Here is a 25,902-nt window from a genome sequence, read left to right as displayed (position 1 = left end):
AATGGAAATTGCCCATCAGATTGCAGGGTGAGAGATACATTCCAGATGTTCCAAAGATGCCATCGGGACACACAAGAGCCTGGAGGAGGAGAGATGCTATAAGGCGAGGCACAATGACCACCTTTGTAGTTTACTTTAGCTGCCTGAGGAGACTGACTACCTCGTATTGAATAGGGGTACAGAAGTTGCAATTAATTCAAAATGTCAGCAACCTATACATAAGATACATCAAACAACTCGGTCTAACCTGAAAAAAAAAAAAAAAAACTTAATGATGAAATATCTTAAATTACAATACCGTACTACTAACTGTGGGTTAGGAACTTTATTTTAATATTGTTGGTTTAACCGGCCATTTCATTGTCTAACTAAGTGCCTGGTGCCAAGCAGGCCGGTTAAGGGGGCGTCCACTGTAATGAAGTATTGAGGCTATAAGGCTGCAACATGTCCTTCCATTATATACACTATAAACAAATGAGAACATTTCCCCCATCCAGTCTGATTATCACAGAAGGTTAACCCAGCAGGCTGGAGCAATCCTTTCCACGCGCAAATCATTTGGGTTACTGTACGCTCCGCCACATGCCCGAGAGAACACCTGTTCAACCTTCGGGTCGTTCGTATTGGCACTCTTCGGGGCTGCACTGTGTAGAAAAGTTTGCAAGCTCCCACAGCAAATCGACACACTTCACCCTGCACACATTCACGCACACACGTATGGTCGTCATTACTACGATGAGTAATCTCCGTTTTCATCGCGATGCTTCTCCAGATTTCCTGATAACGTAGGATCTGGTCGCCGACGTTTGAAGAATCCTAGTTTCCAGAGCACAAGCGTGAGTAACACGAGAAGTAACAAGCCTGCCACAACAGCCACAATGATGATCCAGATGGGAACTGGTTCGGGCTTGTGCTGGTCCAGACGATCTGGTAATGCTACAGTTTCCGCCTGCAACATGTACAAGGAATCATTTAAAGTAAAATATCAAAAGTAGACAGCCTGGTCATTTTAGCAGGCAGAATGGAAGACTTGCAGGAAAGAGTGGAAATGGCAAGAGACATTGGCAAGAGGGAGAGTGAAAGTGAATACAGAGAAGTGATAATAGCCAACAGACAAGGAAGTGAAAAGATACAAATTTGAGACAGAGGAGCAAACATGCTAAAGTAAATGAAAAGGTTTAAATATTTGGATGACGAAGGAGGATGTGAAAAGGATATTAGACGGAGAAACAAAGCAGACTGGAGAGAAGAGATTGTGAGAAATGTGTGCGAAAAACACAACGGTGGAACAGATTTACCATGGTGCACAAAATTCATTGACCTCAATGTCCATGTCTTTATTATACATCGCTAGCTGCCGAAGCCGGCAAGCAAGACGTGCATCTAGCAGCAGCTGGTTGAATCTGATGCATAGTGAAAGCAACAGTTTTATACACAACAGGAATATTTTTGTGATGGATCATCGCATTGTAGATACATGTAGAACAGATATTGCCGGCAAATTTTCAATGAGTTCTCTTTGATATTATGATGCCAATTTTAAGTTAATGGTTATTAAACACCCAGAAATAAGAATAACTGTGCAGCTGCAAGAAAATACGTCATAACTAAAGCCTATGTTCGGCGTTGGCGTGGAGACAAAGATAGTATAAAAATGCATACTGTATAAAAGAATGGCATTCAGTGTCCCGCAACAAGGATGCTTTAAAGAAATTGAACATGAAATTGAGAGGTACGAGCAGAAAAACCGCAAGGTTGGAGTGGTCATAACATGAGATGCGATACGAACGCAAGTTCGGAAAGAGGAATTTCCTGAATTTTCAAAGGCAGTATCAAATTACACTAATGAAAATGATTAGGGAAGTAGGTAGAATTTACATGAAACTAGTGTGAGTTTATTTTTTCTCAAATTAAATTTGAAAATTTGTTATAAATAAAATTACATCACAAAGCACTTATGAAGCCTGATTTCATTTTTTAAAAAGGAAGAAGTGCAAGGCGGGGGGGGGGGGGGTCGTCTTGCATTCAGGGTTGTTTTGAATTTGAATAAATACAGGAATTTTAGTTTTGAATTCGGATAAATACAGCAATTTTATATACCGTATAACAAACAGACTTTAATTATGAACATGGATCTGTTTCTTCCGTCATGACTAATGGTTGTAATGAGAGGAGGATCTGCTGTTAACTCGTGCCGTGTCTACAAACGCCGCAACTTCCTGTCAGGCGCAGATAGTACTACCATGTCCTATGCCTGTACCCACTGCAATGGCTCCTTCCTGGTGCTTTGTTAGTGAAGCTCAACCTAATCGATACTTGTTTTACTCATGATGAGTTACAACGGGTCAGTATGTTTCGGCTTGTTTCAAGCCGCCATCGTCAGCTAACAAATAATTAATGGTAAAGAATAATCATTCTCTTATAAATTAAAAGACGTACATTAAAAACTTTCCATTACAACATTTGAACTTTCATGAGAATCTTAAAAATTAAACTGTCTCATTCATTCAACAATGTACTTTCGGTCCAATTCGATCCTTTATAGACCCTAATTTCCTCCTGAATATGTTTTGAACATGTTTTTACCTGCTTCTCTCACTCTCTCTCTCTCCAGTCATTCCACTCATGACTATCGTGACCCAAGGACTTTGTTATTTCTTTTATAAGCCGATGCCATTCTGTATGAACTTGCGTTTTCTGGACAGTAATTCTCCATGGTAAGTCCATGATCTCTCTTACTTGATCAACCCATCTTTATGCGACCCGTCCTCGTGTCCTTTTGCCAGAAACTTTTCCTTGGACAATTCATTTTTCCAGGTTGTCATCCACTCTTCTCAAAATGTGACCAAAGAATTGCAGGATTCTCTGGTACACAACTTGGCATAGACTTTCTTGTATTCCAATTTCTTGGATGACAGAATCATTTGTTCGCCTGGCTGTCCACAGTATTCGCAACATCCTTCTCCAACACCACATTTCAATGGCACTGATTCGGTTCCTGTCTTTAGCTTTTATGGTCCAAGTTTCACACCCATACAGGAAGATCGAGAACACAAGCGAATGGACTAATCTTTTCTTCGTATTCATAGATTTAAAAAAATAGAAAAATATCCATGGGAATTTAGAATTTTCCATTCGGAATTGCTAGGCGGGCAATAATTCCATTGTGGAAATTTATCTCCCGTATGTAGTTATCAGACTGTGCCTCTAATACAGGCTTCTGATAAGTTCACCTGCATACACCCAGCATCAGTGGGTAGGGTCTGACACATCCCACTCTGAAGAGTCTAGTGTCCGACCTAAGACGAAACGCTGGTAAATAGAGCAAACGCCTGAAAAGCCTTACATCTAATATGTTCATAGATATTGCTCTATCTTGCCAGATCATCTTTAATTTTGCCATAGCTGTACGTCCTAGAATGAGCGACGTTTGATTTCTTTTTCGCAGCTACTTGTATCCTCGATTATTAAACCAAGATAAGGAAAGTGACATACTCTTTGGAGATTATTCAGGTGCTGTGGCAGCTGAATCTCAGCACCTGTGTTGACAATCATTAGTTTTGTCTTGCTCCAATTAATTTCTATGCCAAGATTGTGACTTTCCTGCTGTACACAATCCATTATCATGACAAGCTCCTGTACACTGCTGGCTACAAGTGTGGTGTCGTCTGCAAAATGGAGGTTATTAATTCTCTTCCCACCAATCGAAAATTTTTCTTCCCAACTGTCGAGGGCATGCCTCATGATATATTCACCACAGATGTTAAACAATTGAGGTGATAAGATGCATCCTTGTCTCACACCTTTGGAGACTTTAAAACTTGATGACAGATCACCATCAACTCTGACTTTGGCCAAGTTGTTATCGTTTAAGCCTTTTATAAGTGAAATGAGATGAGATGAGATGGAATTCCCATTTCCTCTAGAACACACCACAACTTCGGTCACAAAACACAATCAAAGGCCTTTTGGTAGTCAATGAAGCACAGAAACAAAGGAAAGTTGAATTCATGTGCCTTTTCAACCAACTGAAGAATATTTAAATCTGTTCTCTAGTGCCTCTTCCCTTGACAAAGCCAGGTTGTTCTGACGGGAGCTGATATCTAATGTAAGGTTTCAAACCTTCATTTATGGTATGCAATAATATTTTACTTGCATGTGATATTAGTGAGATGGTTTGATAATTCATGCAGTTCCTTGTTGATCCCTTTTTGTAAAGTGGAATGAAGATGGAAATGAGCCAGTCTTGTGGCCATACACCACTGTCCCATATCTTGCTACAGATGAAGTGCATTAAACATACCCCTTCTTCTCCCATTTCCTTAATCATTTTCCCAGTGATGCCATCACGTCCTGATGCTTTATGATTCTACAGGTGTTTAATTGCATCTTCTACTTCTCTCCTCAGTACTGAAGGCTCTGGTTCTGAGTTAGATTGATTAGGGATGTACTTATTGCAAACATTCCTGGTAGTCACATCTGCATTATAGATTTTCACAGTATCTTTTCCACCTTTCCATGGTCAGCTGTTTCTCTCCAATGAGGGTACCATCTTCAACTTCCACAACCCATGAACGGGGCTTGAAGTCGCAGGTAATTTTCATTACTTTCATAAAATGATCACGAGGTTGACAGTGCTGTTTATGCAGTTCAATCTCTTCACAGATTTCATGAATCTGTTTTGCCTTATCAAGTCTGCACTGCTTTTGAATTTTCCAAGATAGTGACACGTGCATTTGTAAATATTCATCAGTTTCATGATTGTTTCTTCTTAACTGTTTCCTTTCCTATATTACACTCAAACTTTCGGCGCTTAACCATGGCTTCCTAGGAAATGAATTATGCCCATGTATTTCCTTGCTTGCACTACTCACAGCAGCCTTCAAGTTGTTCCATACCAAATCTGCAGTGTCAGTGGGATTTATTCCTAATGACTGTAGTATGGGATAAATAGCCTCGCCAAAGCTACATAGAGCTCTATCATCAAATTAAATTTCTCGTACCTTTGTTGTGGTTTTGAGTTTCAGTCGTATTCTCATGATGACAAGGATATGGTCTGAACCACATTCAGCACCAGGGTAACTTCTGCTGTTTTATCAAATGACTTCCAACAACTTCTGATCAGGATAAAATCAATTTGATTTCGTATCCTGTTTCCAGGGGATATCCACGTATATCGGCAGCAAGGGCGATGTTAAAAGAGTGTATTGGTAACAACCATTTCCTTATCTATAGAGAATTGCAGAAGACTCTCTCCTCGATCAGATGACGTGTCACCAAGCTTAGCATTGAAGTTACCTTGAACGATGAGAACTTCTATTTGTGGAATGTTATCAATAAAGCATTCCAACTGACTGTAGAATTCGTCTCTCATCTTCAGGGGCAGCAGATGTTGGTGCATACACCTGTACAATATTTAATTTACAAGGTGGTGAATTTATCTTGATGGAAATAATTCTATCATTGACTGGATAATATCCAATGATTGCACTACATAACTTCTGTGGAACGACGACCACAAAAGAAAATATTTAAAAATCCTCCTTATCAATTTGTATTGATAACCGTCAATATGGAATGAGATTTATAACTTGCAACGACGACCGCTACATCATACCGACTTTGATAATTATTACAAGTCATTATTCTCATCATTGGTCCATATTGAAAACAACTTTAACACTTAGATTGTATTGAATAGGTGGTATAATAAAATACTCCTTGTTTGATGATTATGACTGGAGAAATATACGGTCTTACCATTGGTAGTGGTGAAATGCCCAGCACCTTTCCAGTGTGTCTCACACAGTCCCAAGATCTTCACGCCATGTAGTTTCATTTCTCTCTCAACAATTGATAGTTTGCCTGTCTGTAGTAAACCCCTCACATTCCAGGTTCCACATATCATCTCTCTGCGAAGCGAATACCTTTGATTCAAGGCTTCTCTCAAACCCCCCCCCGAGATCCGATTGGAGGACTTGAAACTCCAGAATTAAATTTAATAGTAGGTACGAACATTTATAATTGAGCAAAGCCATTGGGTTGTCTTGGGAAAAGTAATGAGGTGGGTTCCCATGTCCTTCCTCCTATCAACTAGGCCGCTCCTAACATGGAGAACAGATGGCCCTGCAGCTGCTCCTAACATGGAGTGCAGACACTGCCTGAAGACAACTCATCCAGCCTATCTGCCATTGTGGTATTAACCCTCCTCTGCCATCTAGGTCATTCGTTCCCTTCAACTATTGCCTCATCTGCCTGCTGCGCCATTCCAAAAGTCACCTTCTCCACTAAAGCAGCCAATAAGGACTTCACTGTAACCCTGGCAAGGGACCCTTACATGGGACTACCAGCTGGGTCAGCTGGACCAAGGTTTTTTTTAAACAGGTGCTACTCTCTATACCCAGAGGTATAATAACAATTAGTCACGTATTTGGACATTTTTGTAAAATAGGCCAAAATTTTGGTCAATTTTCAGTCCTAAAACCTGTAATATTTTGAAAGTTTACAATCACATTTTAATTTTTCTGCTGTTTTCCAATAGACCTGGTTGAGACAAATTAAATTCACCATACTCATCTCTGAGTGAATTTACACGCCGAACTACACTGCAGGTAACCGACTTTAGAACACCAAAGTTATACTTTACGTGGGTGGCCATTTATTTAAGATGTCATTCATATTACATCACCAACACATGTACTCATCCTTCTACTTTAAAATAATATACAGACCATTCCTGTGTATGTAATGCTTATTGAGCTTTAATCACTTTTAGCATTACATGAACAGTGTCACATTGATCTTTTGCTGGAGACACATGTCTCTGACCTGAATAATGTTTTATGCCAAAATTCTCAACTCAAAGGGTTAATTCAAAAACAAGTATCAGTACAGCCAAACAACATCTGATATAGACCTCCCTTCATGTTACATAAGCCAAACACCTCCATAAATCATATAACTGGCAGAGCCACTGGTTACTTACACTGTTCTCATCATCCGAGATGTCTTGATGTATATGGGGCTTGTCAGGAAAATTTAGCTTAGCATGGGACCAAATGTGGACAGAGTCCACCTTGGGATAATCTTCCACCAGTGTGGAGTTCCAGAGCCTGAAACACAGAAGAGATAACATTTTTATTAGAGGGATATGAAAGAGAAGCAACAATCCACCAGGGAGTAAGGCAGGGGTGCAGTCTGTCTACTAGTACTACGTACTAGGGTTGCGACTTGAATAGTGGCAACTAGTACTACCAAGACAGCAGTAAAACCAGTGTGAAATTGTCTAGAATCCTTCAAGGTAGTCACTAACACTTGTCTACAACTCACTGCTAGTGATGTGGAAGTTGCAGCAGCCCTGTAGCAGCACCTATTCTGCTGATGTCTCTGATGGAGCAATCTACTGCCTGCAGAATTTCGGTAACAGTCCGGAAGTGAATGCCATGAACTGATTCCTTCATCTTCGGGGTCAAATCATATTCATATGGGCTTATGTCCGGTGAATGTGGTGGATGGAAAAGCACTTCCCAAACCGCAGCGTGATCATACACATCAACTACAGGATTTGCCTCACGTGCCTGCGCATTATCCTGCAACAAGACGGGAGGGTTCTGTAGGAAGTGTTGCTGCTTTCTTCGCAATGCTGGTCTCAGGTTTATGCTCCAATAAATTACAGAAATACTCTGCAGTAACAGTCTGTCCTTGTGGTACAGCATGTGTTAGGATGACGGGTATCACCATAACTTTCACATTAGTAGGTGTTTGACAAACTTCTGTATAGCGTGGTGACCCGTAATGGTACTAGTTACTGGAATGGCACTTAAGCTGCGGTTCATACGATCTGGCCCTTGCCTCAGCCAGTGCAATAATATGATGTAAGAAAGTGTCTCCTTCACAAACATAGTGCTCCAAGTGAGTTTGAGTGGCATCGTACCATAACCATCGCTGTGCTTCCGTGAATTTGCACGGAACCCACTGCAAAATAATTTTGTGCAAAATCAGGCGTTTTTCTTAGAATATGCAGCAGTCGTACGTGATAATCCCATCTTATGACCTAATCTTTATCTGAATCAGAAGTACAAGAGAATACTACTACATTTAAAAGAAACAAACTATATACACAAATATATACAAGTAAAAGGTCTTCAACAATATATGCCATACAGATGTCACATTGATTCGGCCCAAAATTTGGCCACTTCAAGGGCATTTGGATTGGCCAGCACCAGGTGCAGTTTGATGGACACAGGGGGCAGCATAGCAGGGGTTCAGTTGTCTGAAGTTCACCACAGTCACAAAAGGCCGTAATGATGGGGAAGTTCCATTTTTGTAGATACGCTCTGATTTTACCCACTCTAGATCCAAGTCTGTTTAAGGACCTCCCTGTCAACCAGTCCTCAGTGTGACCGGGAGGCAACACTTCCCGTGGTTCCATCCATTTCAAGAGGCCAGGGGTCTTTTGTTTCCATTTGGTAATCCTGATTTTGTCCGATGATCTTTTCAGGTATTCTGAAGATGTTAAAAAGGCTTTCCTGGACTTCAGTCTTCATTGGGCAAGTTGGTGTCCAAAGAGTGGATGTGCAGGCATTAAATTTGTTTTAAGCCTTTCGTTATTAGCAGCAACCTCTCTCCTGACATCACAAGGACCAATACTGGTAAGGTAATTGATTTTCTTAAGAGGAGTTGGCTTCAGGACACCAGTAATTATTCTACAGCTTTCATTGAGTGCCACATCAATCTGTTTTGCGTGGGCAGATTTGTACCTCGCTGGACAGGCATCTTCAGGTATACAGAACATAATGAAGGTGTGTGTGTGTGTGGTGCGTGTATCCAGACTTGAAAGGACACTGATACAAGTGAATTATGTTGATATTCAGATTACAGTACACTAGAAAATCTTACATTAAAATACAGACTGTCTAATGTCAATCTATGTGTAAATGCGCGGCAACCGCTTGCATTTCCGCTTCACTGACACTAGGGTTACCTCGTCGAGCTTCTCATCACAGCGCATGTGCGTTGTGTTGGAAGGGCAAATCCATTTACTGCAAGGTCGGTTAGACATAGTCTAACATGTGGGAGAAGTAACAATAATTCATTCTGCTTCATTTCACATCCATAGTAGTGTAGCCACCATTAAAGTTCCAACTCATGCATACAGACCAAGCGAAGAAGAAAATCAAATTGGTGTTAGAAAGGGCATCCAACTGTAAAACTGGGCCAAATCAAAATCACTTGCCAACAAGGCCAGGAAAAAGAAGAAAAACGAATGAGGAAAATCAAGGAAGGATGTAGAAAAGGAGTGACTATTAAAAAAAAAGCAATTAAAGCTCTGAGATTTGCTGATGATATAATCATCTTATCTAAATCAGCACAAGATCTGGAAGAAAACATTGAACAGAATGGAAAAAAGTTTGGAAAACTACGCCAAAAAAAAAAACCACCACAACAAAAGTGATGGAATGTAGTAGAGTGCAGCCAGGTGAAGCATGTAATATGAGGCTATGAAATTAAATCATTAAGTACCGGAATTTGCAACCTATAATGTAATAACCAATGACGGGAGAAGCAAGCAGGGCATAAAATGTAGTTCAGCGTTAGCTGAAAAAGAAAATTTCAGCCACTACAATCATAGATATACATATCAGACTTGTTTTTGGCAGTACTTGTGTGGAACGTGGCCCTATATGGGAGTGAAACATTGGCGGCAAATGATTCAGAAGAGAAAAAGATACTTAAATTCTTAATGCTCCAATGGGAGCATCACATTTGTGATCAGTTGCATCACAAATGTAACCGATTAAGTGTGAAGAGAATTATTTGGTGAATTTCACTCAAAGGAGAGAGAGGCATGCAATGACTTGTTCCTTTAGCTTTGGAGGGAAGCGTATGGGATAAAAATGGCCGAGGTAGACCAAGCGATCAATATGACCACCAGATATGGAAGGATGTATGTTATAATTCTTATACATGCAGCAGTGAAGAGAACGGCCTGAGACAGGGGTGCGAGGTGTGGAAAACTGCATCAAACCAGGCCAACTGGACAGTACCTTAATGTTTACAGTATTGTCTCAGAAGACATGCAGCAACTTACACTGATGTTTACCTACGCCATGATGAGGTGATATACAGAGAGCTGGCCTGATTTGCTGCCTAAGATCAGTCCAAGGACTGATAACACACACACAAAAAGCCTTCACACCTGTTTAGTGTTTCATACACAAACAAATAAATAAAAATATACTTTCAAGATGTAACTCAACACTAAGATACTTGTCAAAAGTGACAAACACCTCCAAATCGAAAGAAGAAATTATTGCAGTGTAGAAGAATCTGAATGATGCACTTGTGGCAGTTAACATTGAGAGTACACGCTGCAATATACAGAATACACCTACTGGGAGTCTGGCTCCAGGGCTAAATGGTTAGCGTGCTGGCCTTTGGACACAGGGGTCCCAGGTTCGATTCCCGGCAGGGTTGGGAGTTTTAACCATCATTGGTTAACTTTGCTGGCATGGGGACTGGGTGTATGTGTAGTCTTCATCATCATTTCACCCTCATCATGACACGCAGGTCGCCTACGGGAGTCAAATAAAAAGACCTGCACCTGGCAAGCCGAACATGTCCTCGGACAATTCTGGCAATAAAGGCTATACACCATTTCCATTTACCCACTGGGAGTTGGTAAAATATACAAGGCAAGCAGAAGAATATTGACCATTTTAAAGTCTACATTGTACCTGCTTGAACACCTTCCAGAAAAGTCACATGTAGCTGTCTAAATAATGAACTATCACATGCAGCACTGTACCTTGCTTTTACAACAATGGTTGCTTCCTGTCTTATCTGCAATTCTCGGATTACACAGCGGATTCTGATGCACTTCGCTGAACCAACTAAGCAGCTCTGAAACACACAAGTAAAACTTATTTCACATGATGTACACTTCTAAGAAAGTGACAGTTTTTATTTGACAAGAGAAAAAAAAAGAAAGATACAGAGATAAATACAGGGTGGGGCAGAGGAACTTGCTGATTTGAATTTGGTGCACTGAAGTGATGGTTGCTCCAAGGAGGGTGGGGGTAGACACATTCAAGAGGGCAGGGCATAAAGTTGTTGCTCTGCTTGGTTTAGTGAGTATCACGGAATGGACAAAGGTGGAACGCGTATTCACTGTCGAGGCATACTTTTCTAGTGGTCGCTCAATCATCGCCACGAACCATGCATTTTGTACCCATTTCAATATTGCGCCCCATGGCCGTGTTCCTGGTCGGCACTCGATTGTTTCACGGGTAAACAACTTCAGAGAATTCAAAAAATGGCTTTCACGGCCACAGATCTTAAAATCTCGGAAACAGAACCAGCTTTTGGGTGGTTAGGCCGTGTTCATTTGCAGAGTTTCACCCAGACATGCTATCTGGGCTCATCAGAGTCTTGGAGGGACACGCCAATTGAACTGATGAGCCCAAATGACACCTCTGGGTGAAACTCTGCAAACGCACACGCCCTAACCGCCCAAAAGATGGTTCTATTCCAGAGATTTTAACGTCAGAGAAACTGGTGATGTGAAGAAAAAAACCATGGGCTTCCACTAACAGCAAGGTCACCCCAAAGCCTGGTAAGGCAAATTATTTAGTTTGTTTTCCAGGTTGAACCGTGTAGTTGTTTTCTGTGTATTATGTACAGTTTGCCGACATTTTGAATACAATGCAGTATTCTTTGTCAAGGCGACTGAAATACCCCTACTCGATCCGAGATAATCAGTCTCCCAGGCAGCAATCACACTACAAGCCTTTCTGGCCGATGTAAGCCCCTGGCTGTCTCGTGAGAATTCTGGAAAAATATGTGTCGCAGTCAGGTAGTGGGGCTTGCCCGCACCTTTATGTAATTGGAATCCTCTTGGCTGTTATTCTTGGCTTTCTAGACTGGGGCCACTATTTCACTGTCAGATAGCTCCTTTATTCTAATCACGTAGACTGAGTAAACCTCGAACAAGCCCTCAGATCCAGGTAAAATTCCCTAACCTGGCCAGGAATCGAACCCGGGGCCTCCGGGTAAGAGGCAGGCACGCTACCCCTACACCACGGGGCCGGCCCTTTCTCCAGTGACCACGCCTATATTGTTATATTGTACAAGTACAATTTATGGAAAATAAATAAATAAATAAATAAATAAATAAATAAATAAATAAATAAATAAATAAATAAATAAATAAATAAATAAATAAATAAATAAATAAATAAATAAATAAATAAATAAATAAATAAATAAATAAATAAATAAATAAATAAGTAAGTAAATAAATAAATAAATAAATAAATAAATAATCCATCAATCGATCACCACTGACTTAAATTTGATCCCAACAGAACAAATTATAGTCTACACAGCAACAGTGTTGCAATTTTATAAAACAACAACATTTTTTTTCTGGATTAATGCATGAAACAGTGGTGTTCCCATAAAGACTACAAAAGCCATTAGTCGTAAAATTTCAAGCGCTGTAACTTCTGAACTTGAAAACATAGAGAAACGAGCGAGGGCTTAAACTGAAGGTCTTCGTACACTTTCTTGTTACAGATGTTTTTATTAAAAACAAAAATTTAGGAAATATTTTGGAAAAATGTTATCAAAATGTCTGTTGCATTAAAAACATGACTCTCATGAAGATATATGAATACCAATACCACCAAAAGCAGAGGCAAATTGGACATTAAGAAAAATCCAGACAAGATGGAGCAGAACAAATTCACAAACTCAATCAATGTTGTAAGGTTGCATCAATCAGCGTGCCATCGGAGCAACAGACTAGCCAGAATCAGCCGAAGGGGGCGGGATATTATAGTTACAAAATGCTGATAGAACATAATGAAGGTGAGAGTGTGTGGTGCGTGTATCCAGACTTGACATTATAAGGACACTAATACAAGTGAATTATGTTGATATTCAGATTGCAGTACACTACAAAATCTTACATTAAAATACAGAATGAAAACAATACAATCAAGGTCAACAGTTTTACAACAAATTGTATGTTCAGTTTACAGTCTAAAATCAAATTTTTGAGGTTTCCTAGAAAATAGATTCAACAGATCTGTTGGTTTATTGTCAGTTTCTCTTTATTTTCTTATTGTAAAAATTCCATTTGGGGGGGGGGGAGGTCTAATCTCCAGTACCCCCTCAGCTAAGCCCCTGCATCGGAGTCATCAGGACAAAAGAATTGAAGTTCTTAAAGTCTCCCAAGTTCTGACATGACGTTAACACATATGTTGCATTGAAGCCCTATGATTAAAAAAAAAAAAATCGCTTACCTAAACAAACCTAGCACTAAAAATTGATCAGTCAAGTTGATAGTGTCACAAGTTGCCAACAGTTATATTACTTACCATAGTGACTATCTTGCGCTGCCGGCCATCTTTATCTGTGATCACTTCTGGTATGATAACCATCTCCGTGTCTCTCTTAGAGCGCCGTGCCGAGAGTTCCTCCTCTCCTTCCTCTTCCTCCTGTGAGGGCACATCCTCCAGCCCAAGAGGATTTACTTGACCAGACTCCATGTAGCACATTCCTCCTCCAAGTGCTGTAATTGGAGACAGATGTGTCAACAGTTGAATCCAGAAAGTAAGAAACAGAGGAGTGAAAATAAATGAACAGTACATGGGAAAAAGAAGGAATATCGCTTGACCCCAAAAGAAGAAAGCCAAAACTGCTCCATACACATTAACTGCTCTAAGCACTTGTCCAGGAATTATCACGGAGATGCAAAGTAATCTAGAAACAGATACGCTTTCATTCGTTCATTCATTCATATCCTGAAGGCTGTGCCACTCTTCTGCAACGTGTTTCATTTTCGTATAACTTTCTCATTCTATTTTCCTTCTGATGTCCTCCAGATAACAGTTCCTTAACTCCATCCCAACAAGTATTTCCAAAAGTACCAAATGATGAAAATACATCACTAGGAGTGTATGTAGTTGTCAGAATGACAATATAAAATGTTGTGTAAATTTACTTTCAAAGTGTTATTGTGTAAAATAAATATCTGATATTTTTCCCATTCACCTCATTTTAAAATAGACCTGTGAGTGGATAGGTTCTGCAGAAAAACAATGTCTACCACCGTTCACTTTCCTGCCTGAACGTGCAGCGCAAAACTTTCAGTGGTCTGTAGCTTCCTACTGACATGAAAAATCAACATCAGAATCACCATCACATAATTGCTCATCAGTAATTAAACTATGCATGCCACTCCTTTAATTTTAGTTGGAAATTTTAAAAAAACCTTTTTTTGGATGTGTGCTAACCAGGGTAATTATTTTAAGTTAAAAATAAGAAATCATTCATTGAAGAGAGCAGTCCAGTGTAAAATGATACAAAAATGAAAACTAAGGCCTTAAATACATAAATCAACCACGTTTTTCATGTAAGAATCTGATCGTGCATTTCAGAGATAAACGGCTGAGTGTCAAATATAGTTGCTATTTGTAACACCAAGCAGCAGTATGTGTGTGACGAGATTACTGCAGCTCTTAAATAAATCTGTGATAGTTACAAGATGCCTCAGTGTTGTGTGTCTGGATGCAATTCTAATCCTGGAAGAAACAGAGGTGTGAAAGTTCCTATGCCAACTAATATCGATAGCTTGTGTCATCGTAAGTTACACAATACAGCAAAACCTCGTTAATTCAAAGTCATTGGGACGCAAAAACAGGATTTCGAATTACGTGATTTTGAATTAACCACCAACTCATAATTAAAAAATGCCGAGTCACAGAGTACCTATTCTAAGACCCATTAATGCATACAATCACATCCAGTTAATTCTTTGTTAACATAAATGTATTTGGGTTTGATTTAAGTGCTCCAATGTGGGCGTAAACTATGTAAATAAATAAATAATTCACAGTTTAAACCTTTCACATGCTATGGAAAAGGTATTTCCGAAAGGTATCCAACAAGATGCATGTACATTATTATTATTCAAATAATGCACTTGGATAAATCACTGGCAAACATAACCTCAAGCAACAAAAGAAAAAATCACATGATTCAAAGACGAGGACAAATTATGCAGTCTCCCCTATGCAAATGCTTTATTGTTTGCATTTTTTAGATACCTTGTATTTGCATGGAAAATGCCTGACGCCTTTAAAACAGCGTTGCTTATCGAACTAGCCTATGACGAAGGGAGGAAGTCTCTCGCTTCCAACACGGTACAATGACCCCCACCCTTGTACGATTTCCAGGTTGGCACTTCTCTCCTTTAAAACCGTAAGTCCGTTTGGGCTCGGCATTAAAAAAAAAATGCAGTTTCATCAGCACTGACAACATTGTTCAGTGCCTATGAATTGATATATGAGCCACGCATCAACAGTGTTCACAGATTCTGCTTCTCCACACACTGTCTACTATGTGATATTGTGGTGTTCTTAAAATGCTGAATACAAAAGAATTAAGATTTTACTCGGACTTAGCAAATATGAAGCACACTGTAGACACACCAAAGTGAGTGAAAGTATGGAAAGCTACCCCAGCACGTTCCGGAGGATGTGATCTATCATGATGCGGATAAATTTTGAATTTAAATTACTCTGAGGAATACTATTTTTTTTAATGTAAAGGCAGTAAAGTGTGAAATTCAGTAATGGGACCGACATTGTTCTTCGAATTACGAATTATCCATACTTTGAATTAAACAATTTAACATGCAAAACCATACCTCATGCTTCCGGGAATGAGAACTCCTTCGAATTAGGCGGTATTTTGAATTAACAGATTTCGAATTATCGAGGTTCTACTGTATAAATAAAGTACAGGGGTGTGTAAAGTGTGCAACTGTCGTTCATTCATTTGATAACTCAATTCTTGATTTAACACTATAAAACTGAGCCATAAAAATGAACAATTCTAAACAGCAACGTGACTTAACCCACAATATCCCTATTCCTAAAATATGTAGATTTATAGCATACAAACAGTTTGTAAGTTGTACTGAATCAAGAACTGCAACTGGTTGAAAAATTGTATATGCGATCATGAATAGTAAATCGGATAAGAAACAAACTCCCTGAACCTGATGGAATTTACAACTGATAAATTTCATTTTTTGTTTGATAGTAACTTATGAATGACAAATTAATTTATTTCCTTAATGGAATATTTTTATTTTTCCACCTTTCAATATTTTACAATTTTATCACATAAAAAAGTGACAGCGAGTCAAATAATTACGAAGTCTTAAGAGGTATCAAAGTGTTGAAAGAATTATAGGAATCCTCACTGGATCATGTCATCATGCATATCAGTGGAAATATGGTGATTTATACTGTCAGTATGTATAAGGAAACATCCTGTAGTGAAACATACATCCGCTGAATTCCAACAGAAATGTTAAGACTATTTGCTCTCAAGTGGAAAGAGATCAGACTATTTTAAACTCTAAAGAAAGAAAAAGAGAAACATTCATTTGGGCTGATTCATACATAGAAGGAAGGCACCGAACTTCAGCTTCAAAGATATACCATTTCCATATTGATAAATTTAAAAGTTTATAAGCTAGAATGAAATGAAATTAGGCCTACAGGGATCTATACCACACATGGATGTTGGCAACATGTGAAGAAAATGGGGTCTAGATGACATACGGAGGTTGGTGTCAAGGGGTTAATTGATATGTTTCTAACACTTGAATGTACAATTAAATGCCTCTAGTCCATATATGGCTAACTGGGAGTGAAGTAAGTAGCCACGTGTATTTTATGTTCTGCATTTTCACTTCTTGTACCCGTATTAAGTTCGGTCAAAAAATGGCTTTCTTGTAAATTTTTCTTCCACTCAGAAAGACAATGACACTGACATGTGATTTTAGATCATACTGCACCTTGACATTGAGAAAGCTTACGACAGTGTGCCTGACAGTTGGTATGGAACACATCAGGGAGAAAATATGTTAACAGAGTGGAAGTGAAAATGATAAACGCTATGTACAAAAATTGTGTTAGTAGCGTGAAGACTAGTATAGGAAAAATTAAATGGTTTAAAGTTGAAACTGGTCTCTGACAGGGAAGCGTACTATCCCCCATACTATTCATCATAGTCATGGATGAAATTCATAAGAACAGTATGCAGAGATTGGGAAGACAGGCAACGAGAGCCATGTTGCCATGTTGTTTACAGTTGATATAGTGATATGGGGTAAGGATGAAATGGAAATGCAAAAACAAGTACAAGTATGGAATCAAGAGACAGAAAAATTTGGGATGAAAGTAGGCACAGAGAAAAGTAAAACAATAGTGATGACAAGGAGAAGGAAGGAAGGAAGGAAGGAAGGAAGGAAGGAAGGAAGGAAGGAAGGAAGGAAGGAAGGAAGGAAGGAAGGGGAAAGATAAGATTGAATGGTAAAATTTTGGAAGTGGTTAAAAATTTCAAATACTTGGTAAGTGTGATCACAGAAGATGGAAAGATAACTGAGGAAATTGGGAAAAGAATACAAGCAAAAAGCTTCTACCAGAGTGTAAGGGGTATTTCGTGGAACCAAGATGTCCTGAAGAAATGTAAGAAAGTATTATATTCAACCTATTTAAATAGAGCCCTGCGCGGATGCGGATATCCGCGAAGTTAGGGTCTTGGCGGATACAAACTGATTGGTATTGCAGATAAATTTGCTGATAATTTCAAAATAATGAAGTTTATTCATTTTCACTCAGACACACTGTTATTTTTGCTTATGGTTAGGCAACCCTTGATAGTGGTATGAAAGAATGGTGATGTATAAAGAGCCCTGAGACCATAAAGCCACAAATCTCAACCCAGCCTAACTGACTCCTGTCCGCAATTAATGGAAGGAAGGAACAAAGGTCAATAGGTTGATAGTTCTTGCAGAAGAAAATCTCTCATAAACCTGCGATTGTGGGGGGATCTGGTGCCAGATATCAGGCCTATTGTATTATGTTAACAGAACTATCCATTTCAATACCTTGAGTGTAATATATTGTACTTAAATATTAACAATATCCACGGATAATCATTCGCGGATGCGGGTGCGGTTGTGGATAATATTTTGTATATCCGCACAGGGCTCTAATTATGAACCCATGCTAACCTACGCAGCTGGATTGTGGACTACAACAAAATGAGAGGAGAGTAGAATACAGGCAGCGGAGATAAAATTCCTAATAGATATTGAGGGCAAGACCAGAAAGGATAGAATTAGAAATTTAAAAAGGAAAAGGACAGGAATCTTGAAACTTCATGACAGGACAGAAACAACAAAGGCTTTTTCTGAGAAGATAACAGGAAAGAGACCACAAGTAAGACCCCGAAAGAGGTGGACAGATTCAGTGTGGGAAAGCACAGATAAGAGGAGAGGAAAACCAGAAGATGTACTTAAAAAAAGGAGAAGAGTGGTGGAGAGACAGGCAGCGATGGAGGTCCTTGATTCACAACCCGACTTGGGAAGCTGGAAACGGGAAATGAAGATGATGGCTGCTCCTTCAATGGATATTACAGAGAGACAATTTTATATTTTGGATCTGAACACTCACCATCTACAACAGGTAATTCTGTCAGGTACAGCAGCCACTTGCCCTGAGGCTTGTTGTTGCCCACCTGCCAGGGCCAGTCGATGAGGATCTCTAGACCCTTCACTTTCCAAGGCCCTTTGTTGTATACATTGTAGACATGCTCCAGCGGAGAGCCCACCTGTGAGTACAGCGAGATGGCTGATTCGCCCACCACCTCTCCACCATACAGCACTCTGTCTGGCTGAGCTTGCCTGTGACAGACACATTCAAATTACGTTACAGAAAGATGGGAACGCATGATAGGATAAACACAATGAGTTATTGACATGCCATCATCGGAACAAGGAGCAATATAAAGAGGAAAGAAGGTCAAACATTAAAACAAAAAAGTTCAAGGGCAATCTGTGGATCTTCCAACAGATACTCTCTCTCTTTATCAATTCAAATTCTTCTATATCCATCTCTTCCGACCCCCAAAAAACTCTTTTAAACCTTCCCAACTTCATCAGGAGGGCAGACTTCATTGTCATTGATTGGCAATTTTGTCAGATCTTCAGTCTCGATGTGAGAAGTGTAAGATAAAAAGAAAGTTGGATATACACAGAAAAGTGGGAAAGATGAACACAGGCAGTAAAAAAACTAGAAACACAGGACAAACATAAAAGGTAAAAAGGAACCAAATGAGTCAATATTATCGTTCTCAATGATATTTTATTTTGGTGTAAATAAATATCACATGAGATACGTTCACTTCCTTACATAAAACCATTTTCTGCCGCTACGTCTATTCCTTAACAACGCACAATTATACACAACACTACACTATTAAGGGAAACACACTAAAGCGATTTACTATTGATTCTGTCAAGTACAGATATCAACAAGTTCTCACACTGGTTATCATATTTACTCGTGTATTAAACCCCCCTGGCTTTTTGGAACAAAGAAAATGAAAACAATAAATCTCTCATACAAGACCCTCCAACGTAATTCATCAGAGAAGAGCAACAATTCCGCTTCGAAGCGGGTACAAGCCTTACTGCAGCTCCGATGACATAACACAAATATGTGAACAGTTTCGTCCGTATGACCCGCGCAATGAAATCACACGTCAAAGTCATGCGGTACAACTGTGTTTCGTAGTTAAGAAATGTCGCCTACAAAGAGTAGGCCTCTACTGCAGCTCTGATGACGTCGTACAAATAGGTGAATAGTTTTGTGCCCGACCTACGCCATTAAAGCATGCATCACTCATGCTGTATGTCTGTTTTTTGTAGTTAAGAATGTCTGCCAGCGTAATAGTTAGCACAGTTAGCTGCTGTTCTCAGGGCCCTGAGTTACATTCTTGGTACTGTATTGCCAGAGATTTAAGAATGGCAGGAAAGTTGATTTGCGGTAAAAATGGTACATGCAGCTCCCCTCCATTGGGGGCTGCACCACCTCGGGATGAGGGAACGAGTTTATTTTAGTTAAGAAATATTCATGGTTGTTGCTATTAATATAGCAGGCAAGATCATTAGCAAAGTGATCATTTAATATTTCGTAACTCGGGCCAATATAGCTTACGTAATCTTTGGAGAGAAGTAGGATTAAAACGCGATAAAAACAATCCAATCATTACGATTGTTTTACTCACCAATGTACCTAAATAATAATAATAATAATAATAATAATAATAATAATAATAATAATAATAATAATAATAACAATAATAATAAGAAGAAGAAGAAGAAGAAGAAGAATCGTATTGATTTTAGGCCCCCACTAACTACTTTTATAATTTTCGGAGACGCCAAACAGACCATACTATGTGTTAATTAAAAAATGGAGGCAATGAATGTGCAAAATTAAACTTTATGATAATTAAATGCATTACTGGCACACCTGTAGATATCCATAAATATGACAAGCTTTCCTGTTATTTATTTTTATTCTTTCCATCATGGAACTTCGACACTAGCCGGGCACTTAGTAGCATAAATAACCTAAACAATGTGATCTCTCTTATCTCAATTACACAGCTGTTTAGGTAAATTCTGATGTGATAAATGTAGAGAACAAGCACGAAATATACTTAGAAATAAAGGCCTGGGTTTCAACAGCCACAGTTATCCAAATAATGCTTCCAGTCACTATGTATTACATTCGGAAGTACAATTCGTAACATACGCTAGTTATCAGCTGGTGGGTTGGCACGCTTTTTATAGCACGCCTTTATTCAGAAGGGGTGGCTTCTACTACACATACACCAACTGGGAATAACAGAGACCATCTTCAGAAACCATCTATGAACAGATTCTCACTGTTTGGACTCTATAGTCAGGAACAAAACTATATTTTTATTTATTTATTTATTTTATGCCTTTGTATGTGGCGAAGTTAGGGCTCACGGCCCTCTCTTACACTTAACCACTACGTACAGTACATAATCACATACTTTAGTAAAATAACATTAGCAGACCCTAGGAGCTACTTAAATTTATGGAGTAATATTATAACAGACTATAATTGAATTTTTAATGATTGATATTATCTAGCCTATCTACATCTACATCACCTAACAATAGTTCTAAATCATAATTGCACTCATACACACTAACATTCATACAAGCTGGTCACGTATTTAAGAGGAAATACCAATATAAATGGTCCGTCATTGGACATTATAAATTTTCCAGCTAACTCATTCTTGGTTGCCAGCGTTTCGCCCTCGTGTGCTAGGGTGGGCTCATCAGTTGGTACCTAGCACACCTACCAATACGCTGGCTAGTGCATACCGTGGAGGCCACTGCGTAGGCTAACTGGAGCCACCGGCAGTGCCAATGCACTAAGAGACTTGGTCTCGTTATCAAAAATTGATGCCTGCTTGGCCATCAGGACAAATATTTCAGATTCCCTATGGGAATCAACATCTATGACATTTAAGAGGAAATCTCGACAAGACCGTTTAAATGAGACTGTTGAAGTGCTATTACGTATACTGACAGGGAGTGTGTTCCATAGCCTTGCCCCAGACACTTGGAAAGAGTGGCTGTATACAGATGAATGATTAACAGGTATCATAAGGGTAGAAGTCGATCTGGTATTATGTCCATGGAAAGATGAGAGGAAGTTAAAATGTGAGGATAGGTATTCAGGTGTAGATTCGTTCAGAAGTCGAAAAATTAGTGTCGCAGTATGTAAATTCCTTAGTTGATCAATTTTCAGCCAGGATAGCTTCTCATAATAAGGGGAAATATGTGTCCTAAAGTTCAAAGAAAATATAAATCGTATGCAAGAGTTCATTGCCCTTTGAAGTTTCATAGTTTGTTCTGCAGTTGCATCGGTTAATACGACATCACAGTAATAAATTATTGGAAAAATGAGGGTTTGAATAAGTTTTATTTTCATGCTGTGTGGAAGAATGGATTGTTTCATTTTTAGGGGGTGAAGAGATGCATATACTTTTCTGCAGACACTTGTTATATGGTCATTCCAGTTTAATGTGTCATTCATGACAACGCCTAGGTTTTTTACAGACTTCTGAAAAGGTATAGCTTCACCACAGAGCATGAGGTTAGGCTGCTGTATGATGTTTAGCGTATTTAAAAGTCTAGATTGTCCTATTATGATTGCTTGCGTTTTCTTCGGGTTAATTAATAGGCAGTTATCTTTAGCATACGAGCTAATTGAATTTAAAGTCGAGTTCATATGGTGGATTGCTTTGTCAATGTCAGGGACCTTAAAGTGTGAGTATATCTGAAGATCGTCGGCATAAATATGATAGTTGCAGTCGTTCAGATGAGAAGAAATATCATTAATATAGATTAAGAATAAAAGAGGTCCAAGAATAGACCCTTGGGGAACGCCAGATAGCTTAGTCCTCCATTCTGTAGTCTTCATGTTTGATACAACTTGCTGTCGTCTGTTTTTGAGGTATGGGCCCAAGAGCTGAATAGCAGAATGAGCCATGTGAAGTTTTTGTAACTTAGCTAACAGTATGTCTATATTTACAGTGTCAAACGCACTGCTAAAGTCTAGAAGGATAAGTATAGTCAGTTTTCGTTCGTCCATAGCCCGTCTAATGTCATCCGTGATTTTGATTAGTGTAGTTGCAGTACTGTGTCCTTTCTTAAAACCAGACTGTAAGGGATCAAGTACAGAATGTTTTTCCAAGTATTTAACAATTTGTTTATGCATTATCTTCTCCAGAACCTTAGAAAGTGCTGTGAGGATGCAGACAGGTCGGTAGTCAGATGCATTGCTTGCAGGAGAGATTTTTGGGACAGGCACAATGAGTGCATCTTTCCATTTAATTGGGATTTTGCCTGAAGTAAGACAGGTATTAAGTAAATTAAGTTGCAAAAAGACGGGATTTCAAATACTCGCGATTGCCATGATGATATCAATTGGAATGACAACACGCCGGTAGCAGGGAAGTTGGTGGCACAAGATAATGATAATTTAAATGAAAGCAATGATGAGGTTTACTGTGGTAGGCCTACTGCTTAACTGACCAACACAAATGACTGCCATTATGTTCTTTTGTATTAATATTACATAATATGATACCCTTATCCCCTTTCTCTATAGGGTCGAGTATGAAGCAAGACGAATTTTCGTAGCAAGTTTTTACGACTGCATGCCCTTTCTGATAAACATCAGAGGAGTTAACGGGATGAAACGAATGACGTGATATAAGAGTAACTAAAACCGACTATATTTACTTTATATGTAGGCTAAAAGGCATGTGTTCATCATTTATTCTTTTTAAATTTAGAAATACTGCCTTCCAACAAAAATAACCAGTAAATTACAGAATACATTCATAAGTTTGTTAAAGAATAGTGTCAAATGTTAACATGTACAATTTATAGCTCTTTATAGCCTACAAGTCATGTGTTCACTGCACAAAATTTGAGGTCATTGCATACTGGAACCCCCCCTTTACTTTTCTTGGCTGTAAATGTGGGAGGGAAAAAAGGGGGTCTAATACATGAGTAAATACGGTATTCACTTCACCATGGCGCAGTAGATTCTGAAAAGTACAGATATCAACAAGTCCGTACACTGGTTATTCACTTTGCCATCACAAGGCAAGACTGACAAATACAGATATCAACTCACTCTAATCCACACTCTACATACTCTTACTGCACTGTCTCTCTCTCTGTCACTGTCTGACTTCACCACAGTGACTCTCACTCCACCACGGAACCCAAATCTGACTGGCTCTGTCTGACTTACTCTCGGCCTGTCAGTTCGATATATGTACTGTTCAACAAACAATCTATGGCTCATTCCACGTTAAGAAAACAGTATTGCTCTTACGGACCTACAACGAGTGAACATACCCCCTCTGAGACACCCATAATTCCTTGTGATTAAGGGATATTATACCGTACTTTGTAATGTATTATGAATGACAGATAAAAAGGATGAGGCACTTTTGCCGGTGAGATATTAAAATAATTATATAACATTCTATTTTTCATAAATACATTCCAATGGCGGGAACAGCCATCGCTTCGTTGCCTTGCTTCATTTGTCTTCTATGTTGCTCTGGTACAAGCATCTGTGAACCGCGGGCAGCTCACTTCTGTAGTGAATTTACGTACAATGTTTCTTTATTGCATGTGTGGTTTTTAGGCTGTAAATCAGTGCGTACTTGTCTTCTGTTGGGTGATAGTTATGGGATAAGCCTACGTGTGTGATTTTTTTATAAACATTAATACTGTGATCTTCTGTAGTCATCCACAGTATTCATTTCTTGCGTCTGTTTTCTGGCCTTTATATCAGTGCGTACTTGTCTTTACTGAGTGAGTATTATGTGATTAATTAGCCTACTTGTGTGATTTCTTTCTTTTAACATTAATACCGTGATTCCTTTTGTAGAGAGATCGTTTATGGTATTTATTTGTTGCGTGTATTTTTCAGACTTTATATCAGTGTAGCGGCCTAATTGTATTCTGTTGAGTGAGTGTTATGTTTTAGCCTACATGTGTGATTTCTTTCTTTTAACATTAATAGTGATAATCAATAGTGATTTATTTACGTTATGGGTGAGAGCGTCCATAAAAATAAGCAGGGAGAGATACTTAGGAAGAAACAAAAACAAACTGTGCTTATCGTACTTAATTACCTTTCTCGAAAAAATCCAGATAAAAGCCTCAGCAGTGAATCTTCGTCCGATTCAGAATGATAGAGGACTTCAGCCTGCAGCGGCAAGGAAGTAACATTCGGCGAGTACCATAAAGTTGTCTAATGGCAGATATTTTACTTTGGTTTTATACTGCATAGTATTTGTGTGTGTTCTATTATTTTTGTACTGTACAGAAGTTGTTACTGAAGATTTTGATGCTGTGGTGTGCAGCGATAAGTCATGGTATAATTTGTACTGATGCAAAAATTTGTCATGTGTTTTGTTTGTGCTTGGTTTTGTTATTTAGCTGTTCTTTCTTAAGCGCATTTTAATTACCGCTGTTTTCTTTAAGACTGCATTTAATTTTTATTATTGTCTTTTGTTAAGCGATACGACAGCACAGTAGTACACGGCATTGCCTGGTGAAATTTAATAATAATAATTGCTTTACGTCCCACTAACTATTTTTACGGACTTCGGAGACGCCGAGGTGCCGAAATTTTGTCCCGCAGGAGTTCTTTTACGTGTCAGTAAATCTACCGACACGAGGCTGAAGTATTTGAGCACCTTCATATAACACCAGACTGAGCCAGGATCGAACCTGCCAAGTTGGGGTCAGAAGGCCAGCGCCTCAACAGTCTGAGCCACTCAGCCTGCCTGGAAAAATTTTATGAAATGCATCCTTCACCCTTCGAGTCCATAAAAGATATTATTTGTCTATTTTCTCTGCCGATTTATCGTACACTTCAATGCTGAGGTTTTTTATGTGCCGTAGTTTACCTCTCATTTTGTACAAACCAAAAATAGCCCCCTTAAACCCCTCGACCCCTTTAGTTCATACAAATTATTTGCAGCTTAGTTTATTCCGCTTGTTATCTTGAAGTTAAATATTGAATTTTGCATATTTATGTGCCATCGTTTCCCCGTGATTGTGTTGCGCAGAGCCGTTCGATATGGCAACCCTGTTGTCATAAGAGCAATACTATTTTCTTAACGTGGAATCAAGACCGACTCCAGTCGGTCTTGGTGGAATCGTTCTTGCAACACTCTCAAAAGGAACAATCGATCGACCGGCCTCTCAATTAGAGTAGATCAAACTCGAATGTTTGTTACTGTTTGCGAACTCACATGGACACGTCTACAACATTCCTAATGTTTCTACATGTATCTGGATAATAAACATTACAGTAAGTTTCCAGAAACCTCCAGATGTATCAGAATGATAGTGGATTATACCCAATATATGAATATTTTTTCTAG

General features: G+C 39.0%; 1 protein-coding gene across 3 annotated transcripts in view; it reads right to left on the bottom strand.

Annotated features, from left to right (window-relative positions):
• Window positions 1–310: 310 nt before the first annotated feature.
• The window catches only part of mew (multiple edematous wings), a 288,348-nt gene continuing 262,756 nt past the window's right edge, over window positions 311–25,902 (bottom strand). For all 3 annotated transcript variants that reach the window (XM_067146993.2, XM_067146995.2, XM_068227565.1), the window contains 5 exons: window positions 18,543–18,772; window positions 13,386–13,579; window positions 10,811–10,905; window positions 6,986–7,112; window positions 311–949 (listed from right to left, as the gene is read on the bottom strand). In XM_067146993.2, coding sequence (XP_067003094.1) covers window positions 731–949; window positions 6,986–7,112; window positions 10,811–10,905; window positions 13,386–13,579; window positions 18,543–18,772 — 865 coding nt within the window. In that variant the 3' untranslated portion in view covers window positions 311–730. The remainder of the gene's footprint in view (window positions 950–6,985; window positions 7,113–10,810; window positions 10,906–13,385; window positions 13,580–18,542; window positions 18,773–25,902) is intronic.

This window comes from Anabrus simplex, chromosome 5, assembly GCF_040414725.1.
Source record: "Anabrus simplex isolate iqAnaSimp1 chromosome 5, ASM4041472v1, whole genome shotgun sequence".
In the NCBI taxonomy this organism is placed as follows: Eukaryota; Metazoa; Arthropoda; class Insecta; order Orthoptera; family Tettigoniidae; genus Anabrus; species Anabrus simplex.
This window is presented reverse-complemented; position numbering and strand designations above follow the sequence as displayed.